The sequence below is a fragment of the Protopterus annectens genome, chromosome 6.part0 (genome assembly GCF_019279795.1).
Source record: "Protopterus annectens isolate FY-2018-M chromosome 6.part0, PAN1.0, whole genome shotgun sequence".
Classification (NCBI taxonomy): domain Eukaryota; kingdom Metazoa; phylum Chordata; order Ceratodontiformes; family Protopteridae; genus Protopterus; species Protopterus annectens.
In genome coordinates, this window is record NC_056737.1 from 887,500,740 (window position 1) to 887,508,239 (window position 7,500).

At 37.7% G+C, this 7,500-nt stretch overlaps 1 protein-coding gene across 1 annotated transcript in view; it reads left to right on the forward strand.

The window, feature by feature from the left end:
* Positions 1 to 7,500, forward strand: part of KCNH5 (potassium voltage-gated channel subfamily H member 5) — a 2,144,936-nt gene that overhangs the window by 562,578 nt on the left and 1,574,858 nt on the right. Inside the window, 1 exon segment of the mRNA XM_044074556.1 lies at positions 384 to 512. Coding sequence (XP_043930491.1) covers positions 384 to 512 — 129 coding nt within the window.

Consider the following 7,500-nt stretch of genomic DNA (forward strand, 5'->3'; position numbering starts at 1 on the left):
TAGCATTTACACAAGTTCTGTAGTTCAATATTTATTTTTTATGAGGTAATGTGGATAACATCATATACAATAATCCATCAAATGCTTCATATGTTGTAAGCAAGACTCTATCAGGAATAATTTTCTGTTGATGAAATAGATAATTAAAGGCTAGTTTGATAAGAAAGAACATTACAATACATGGAAATAAGAATAGTATATTTAATAGAAATTAATGCAAAAGAGCATTACTGTATGTCAGAAAAATTGCAGTGTATTTTTATCGGGACTGTATGTTAACATTTACATCTAGCCTGCTAATTTTTATAATACACTTACTGCTAGATTTCGTAATCTATGCAGAGTATTTTGCATTAATAATTTGATGTTATGTTTTTATACAGGAACTCCAGTTTGGTTCTACATGCAAATTGCACCTATAAGAAATGAAAATGATAAAGTGGTTTTATTTCTGTGCACATTTAGAGACATCACATTATTCAAACAACCCATTGAAGATGAATCAACAAAAGGTAAACGTTTTACTTCGAATAAAAATGAGTGCCTTGATGAAATAACATTAGAATATTACTAGTCAGGGCAAAGAGAGTAGTCATGAAGACAGTTTAAGTGATAGCAGTCAGAAAAACTTTTTCACATGAATGGAAAGGACCAACATGCAACAAAATGAAATAAAATATCTTTAGTGATGTTGTCCATATTGATCATTGCTGCAGTACCCTTAGCTATAACAGCCAGACAGATTCCAAAGCTTCGGGGCATGTTCCAAGTGCCAAACTGTCAAGCAAATTGAACTGAGCTGACTAAAAGATAAGTTTGGGTATGAAGCCCTTCAGAGCTTTATTTCCTCTGAAGAGGACGCTCCTCTGAAGCTTTTGAGGATCAACAGCTGACTTCTGCTTTTCTATGCTGGCTTGATAAATTCTCTTTGAGGAAAAAGCTTCCATTTTCTTTAATTTTGCAGATGTTTTATTACTTTCCTCTTCAGGAAAGTTATTTTAAATCTAGGAGTGTTGTTGTTTAATGGACTCTGCCAAGATTGTAATGTACTTTTAAACGGAACACTCATTTTTTTTCTCTCAGTTTAAAGGTAGTGTAAACCAACAGAAAACATGTTTTATATGGAGAAATTTTGCTTATTTTTACAATGTGAGGCCACCATTGTGTTTTAAAGTGTTTTTACTGCATTATTTTTGTCAAAAAAAGTAAATTTTGTGGATTGCCAATTTTACCTATATTTACTTCTTGTCTTCCCTGGGAAAGAGGCAACATTTTCAGCTTGACTATGCAACAGACTACCAGTCCCATGGTTGGTCTTTCTTCCAGCCACAAAAAGAAAATGCTAAGCAAACAGCCTTTGCCACCACATCAGACTAGCAATTTGCTTCAGCCACAGATGGGTGGCACTTCAGTGGTTATTTCTTGTACCTGAGGCCATTTATCTTTTACCTTGGATCCCTGTGGTGTAGCACTTACAGCCACTAAGGACAGGGGTTAGCCACTTCCTCTGCAGCTGTTGCAATCAGATTCAGACACAGAAGAAAGCTCAATATCTGATTCTCCCTTTGGGTGTTCATCTTTTTGTGAGATTATTGCTAGAATGTCCTAATATTTTCATTAGGAGAACACTCAAGTTTCTCAGTTCTCCAGAAAATACTGAGTTGTTACAGAAGCATTTTCCAGAACCTATACCCATTCCTGCTGTCATGCCCGTATTAGAAGATGTGTGTCTTACTGCCTGCAGTTTTCCTGATAGTCAGTCAGCTGTCCCTAAAAATCCAGATAGGATGTACAAAGTTCCCCAGTCTTTTAAATGTTTATGTATTATTCCCAAATCTGTCCCAGCAGCTATATCCTTAGTTGATTCCACTTCTGCTAAGCACTTAGTTAATTTCAATCCTACTCTTTCTAATAACGATGGGAAAATTATTAATAGGAATGGGAAAAAAGTCTATACATCTGCAGGTCTGATTTTCAGCATTTTGAACTGTCAGTCTCATATGTTAAAGTTCCTTCTGACAAATTGTGAAAGTATGAGGAATGTTTTACCTATATTTTCTCCTTGTGAATAAAGACCTGTTTTAAATAACTTTGTTTATTCTATTGCACAGTCACTATTCATTGTTTACAGTGTGTGTATGACTGTGTTGATACTTGTTCCAGGGCTACGGCCACTGGTACTGTTTTAAGAAGGTTTGCTTGGCTGCATTCTCAGAACTTACCAGTTAATATAAAAAAATAAAATTTAAATTCTTCCTTGGATGGAGATTTTAGTGGTTGGTTCCTCTACTGCAATGGTGATTAAAAAGTGTGATGATAGAGACAAGCTGATCCAGAGACCCTCTAAGATTTTTCAGCCCTCCTTTTCCAAATTGTCCAAGGGACTTACTTTCTCATCATCCAATTTTGGCAAAAACAGAATAAACGGTGGCAAAAGAATGCAGGTAAACAGATGTTTAAGAAGAAAAGGGGTTACAAAAAGACGTCTCAAACTTCCCAAAACCAAGGGCAGTCTAACAAGTCTAAATGACTGTCCAAGAGACCTTGTGACCCTCTCCCACCCTGGCCTATTTTCTCTTCCAAAAAGTCTGAATCTCCATTTTTTTATTCAGTAATAGATTGTTTCAGACAGATGTGCTCTGAAAATCATTCATCAAGGTTACAGATGGCAGTGAGAGTAAATTCCTACTTTCAAATGGGTCATTCTTTATCCTACAGATCAGACTCTTTTTGTTTCCACCAATTCTTCATCACATGCTGTCCCAAGGAATACTATAACTAGTTCCTCCTTCACAGATGGGGAAAGGATTTTATTCAAGGATGTTCTTAGTACAAAAAAAAAAAAGAAAATCATGGATATCTGTTCCAGATCTTTCTTTCCTAAAACTTTTTGTGATAGTGCCCAAGTTCAAAATGTTGTAATTTCTCAGCCTATTACGTCTTTGTGTCTGGATCACATTATTAGTTCTCTGTCTTTACGTTTGGATTTTCCACTGCACCAAGCGTGTTCACAAAGTATCTAGCAACAATTATAGCTCATTGTAGGCTACAGGGTATCCAATTTTTCCATATTTAGATGACCTGCTTATCTTTGCAGGGATTTTTCAAGGTGTCAGTAATATCTCTCTTTAAGTAAGAGATCCCTTGCACAAACTGAGATTCTCACTCAGGATTGTGTTCCTGGGATGTCAACTAGACACCTCAGTTCAAAGAGCTTTTCTTCCTCAGGAGAAAACAATAGATCTTTATCTGTATGTATTTCTAAGGTTTTCCACTCAGACTTCAGTCACTATGATTCTCAGGATACCCCTGGCAAGACTCCACATGAGAAAGATACAGTGGTATCAGAAATTTCTTTGGTCCCAGTATCAACACTTTTTATCTTTTCAGATCCCACAGTGCTGGGATTTGCCAGAAGAAAAATGCATTGGCGGAGACAGCAGATATCCTTAAATCCAGGTTTCCCTTTCTCCCATCTGTTTCAAAATAGTCACCACAGACTCCTCGGACTTTGCTTGGGGAGCAGTTTCAGGAGGGATAAAAGTGCAGGAGATGTGGGACCACCAAGGACAGATGCAAGCATATACATTTCTAGGAGATGCTTGCCCTGATTAAGGCACTCAGCTCTCTGAACCACCTTTGGTAGCTGATACCAATTCAGGTGGTTACAGACAATACCACAGTCATGTGTTATTCAACAAGCAAGGGAGTATCCGGTCATACCCCCTTTGCAGACTAGCCATGTTAGCTTGGGATATAGCTTAAGAGCATTATCTCACTTTACAGGAATCCTACATTCCATCAGAGCAAAAGTATGAGGCAGACAAGCTGAGCAGGACCAGGACAGACCCAGAGAAATGGAAACTAGATCAGGGGGTCTTCCATGATTTCATCCATCTGTGGAAAATAATTCAAGTAGATCTCTTTGCCTCCTGTCTGAACAATCAACTGGCAAAATTCTGTTCCACTTCTTCCAAGAAGGCCTAGAAGGCAGATGCCTTTCATTTTCTTTGGACAGGAATGTTCCTGTATGCCTTTCCTCCCTGTCCACTAATATCCAGGGTACTTCTAAAGATTCAGTAGGAATCTTGCAAGATCACTGTGGCGACTTCCTTCTGGCCCAGGCAGTCATTCCCTTCTTCTAGAAATGACAAGGGACAATTTCCACAAGCTTCCTCACAGACTGGATCTACTCATACAAGACCAGGGATGTTTGAGACACCCCGATATCAATCATGTTCAATATGAAAGGGTCTTAATTCCTTTTAGGCATCTGTTTTCTGAGGACATGCAGCACGTACTAATGAAGGAAAGAAAGTCTGCCACTAGAAATCATATATTAGCAAATGGAAAAGGTTTTCTAGCTGGTGCTAACAACATAGCCAGCACCCATTCAGGGCTAGTTGTTCTCTGTTTTTTTTTTTTTCAATATTTGCGCGAGTTACTATCCTATGGCTGTTCTTATTCCTCTGTCAAGGTTCTTTTATTAGCCATTGCAGCATATCTGCCCATAGTTCCTCCTCTTTCAATGCAGTCTTATGTCAAAATGTTCTTGAAAAAGGTTATGCATAAGAGGCCTCCTAGAAAACGGGTGGCCCCTACTTAGAATCTTGATTTTGTATTAGAGAAGCCAATACTTGCTCCATTTGAACCAGCTAATTGTTCTTCCCTCTGCAAGAAGGGTATCTGAGTTCCAAGCTCCTATAATGAGTCAACATTATCTCTTTTTCCACATGGACAGGGTTTCTTTGAGAACTAATTCTTCTTTTATGCCGAAAATAGTATCCGAGTTTACTTTAAGCCAAACTGTCCATCTCCCAGTTTTCCTTTTTAAACTCAAAATGAGGGAGAAAGGATACTCCATACTTTGAAGGTCCACAGACAATTCAGTACTATCTTGACAGAACTAAATCTTTCAGACCTTCAGATCAGTTGTTCATTTATTTTGAAGTCAAGAAGGGATAACCTGTGTTGAAACAGATTATTTCCAAATAGTTGTCTAAGGCTGTCACCTTTCCTTATACTCACCATAATAAATCTGTTAAAAACAGGGTTAAGGCTGACTCTACCAGGGCCCTTGCTTTGTCTATGGCTTTTTGGATTAAAGTTTAACTTTCATGTCATTCTGTTAAAAATAATGCTGTTTGAGATGAATTAAAGGGTGTTTGCTTTCTGAGCTCTCGTGGGTACTACACACTTTATGGTGGGCTAACCATATCTCATTTTCCATATAGACAGGATTTACTTGAGAACAAATCCATTATTTATGCCTAAAGTGTTATCAAAGTTTACTTTAAGCCAAGCTTTCCATCAACCTTTCTTCTTTCCAGAACCTAAAAATAGGGGAAAAGGATACTCCATACCTTGGATGTCCACAGACAAAAATCATTTAGGAACATATATATATATATATATATATATATATATGTGTGTGTATGTGTATACACATACACACATATATATGTTTTACCCTAACAGTGTACTGGTTAGGGCTTTAGCTTCCATCTCTTTGTGACATGAAATCTCTGAAGGGCTTGGCTCCCAAACCTATGATTGAGCTGACTAATGCTTTTGGTGTGTGGACCTGTATAGCTAATGCTACTATAACAATGATCATTCAGACATATATGTTATGGTACGTTACTTACAAAAACTGTTATTTACTCAGTGTTCTGACTTCAGCAAGGAAAGTTGCAAGCTTTGTGATAATTGAACATTATCTTACCATTCAAAGTGATAGGGTATCCTTAAGAACCAACCCTTCCTTCATGGCATAGATAATATCAGAATCCACCTTAAATCACTCTGTTCATCTCCCTGTGCTCTTTCCTGTACTGAAAAATAAGTGAGAGGGAAAATCCTGCATACTCGGGATGTCCACATAAAACTTGGACACTATATTCATAAGACAAAAGACTTTAGAACTTCTAATCAGCTTTTCATTTCCTATGAAGGCAACATGAAGGGACAGACAGTGTCAAAGCAGACCTTTTTTAATTGGATATCACATGAAATCCACCTTTTTGACTCTTAGCATTGAAAGATCCTTCCTTTGAGAACCAAAATTCACACAACTGCAATTCTGGCTACTTCTAGAGCTTTTTGGAAAGGGATGGACTCTGGAATTATTCTGCAGATGGCAACATAGTCGTCTGTACACACATTCACTAAACATAATGATACTGATTCCTTCTACGATTCAGAGGCAAATTTTGCTAGTACTATTTTCCAGGGGCTCCTGGACTTTGAACCTTCTTCCTCCTCCCTGCCTATCTGTGCCTTGGTAAGCATCCCGTATGCCTTAAGCTACTGGAACAATGATCTAATAATTAACATAGTACAGTTATGTGAGTAAATTTACCCTAACAGTACATGTTTGATTAGATCATTGGTGCAATTGTAACACCCTCCTTCCTTTCCCTGTTCTTGTTCTTCCTTTAAAGATCCTCTACTTATTTCATTCTTTTTCTAGTCTAAGTGAAAGGAAGGGCTTCCACTCCACCCTTGTCTCTACCCACAGACCTTTCTCTTTGAACATGACTTGTGGGTTTTAGGTGTGTAGTCTCCCTTTTCTTTGAGTCAAGAAAGCTCTGAAATTATAGTGTGGAAGGTGTCCAAGTACTTTGAACTTTGGCTAGACATCCAGTCTTTGGCAGGATACATTCCAAATGATTTAGGCAATTGCAACAGTGATCTATTTGAATGCCTACTGCTATGGTATGTTTACTTGCACAACTGCACTTTTATTATGTAGGTATCTAAACACTGGATGTGAGGGAATTCCATATTTTTTAGAGTTCTCTGAGGCTAGGAAGGCCAACATAGGTAGCATTCTGGCTAAACCTCCATTAATTAAGTGAAAGTTTTGTAGCCTAAAGGAATATGATGTTTCAGTACAATTAAGTAGATCTCAAAAAAGGTCCATATATATTTAAAATTTTGACACTTGGACAGCAGAGTATGAGAACTGGCTAATGTTCCAGGCAGCTATGTTGAGAGTGTTCTGGTCACATGATCTTTATTATCCAGAATGGTTATTTTCTAATGGGTGGGGTAATAATGTGGGCCTAGTTTTAATGAAGCACTTATCTAGGGAACTCAGAATTTCCTCTTTACTCTATATAGGTTTGCTACAATTCGGATTGTGGGATAATCACAACACCCCTGTTGACTGGAAGAGATGGTATAATAAGAGGAATTAAGTGGGTTGGAGATCTGTTTATTTGGGATAGGAAAGGTGGAGTTAATTTTCTGACATGGTCAAATCTTTGGGATCATTAAAAATTACCATCTGGTACACAGCTTCAGTTTGAGCAGCTTGAACAGGCAGTGTGGGGCTGGTTTAATGACGTTGGATGTAAATTAGGAGAAGGTATTTTGAGATTCTTTATGTTTCTGAATTAAGCATGCATTTAATAGTCCAGAGAGACAAAATAATCATAATCTGTAATGGAGCCTGGATGTCAAGTCTTGATTGGAATAATGCTTACTGGCATATCC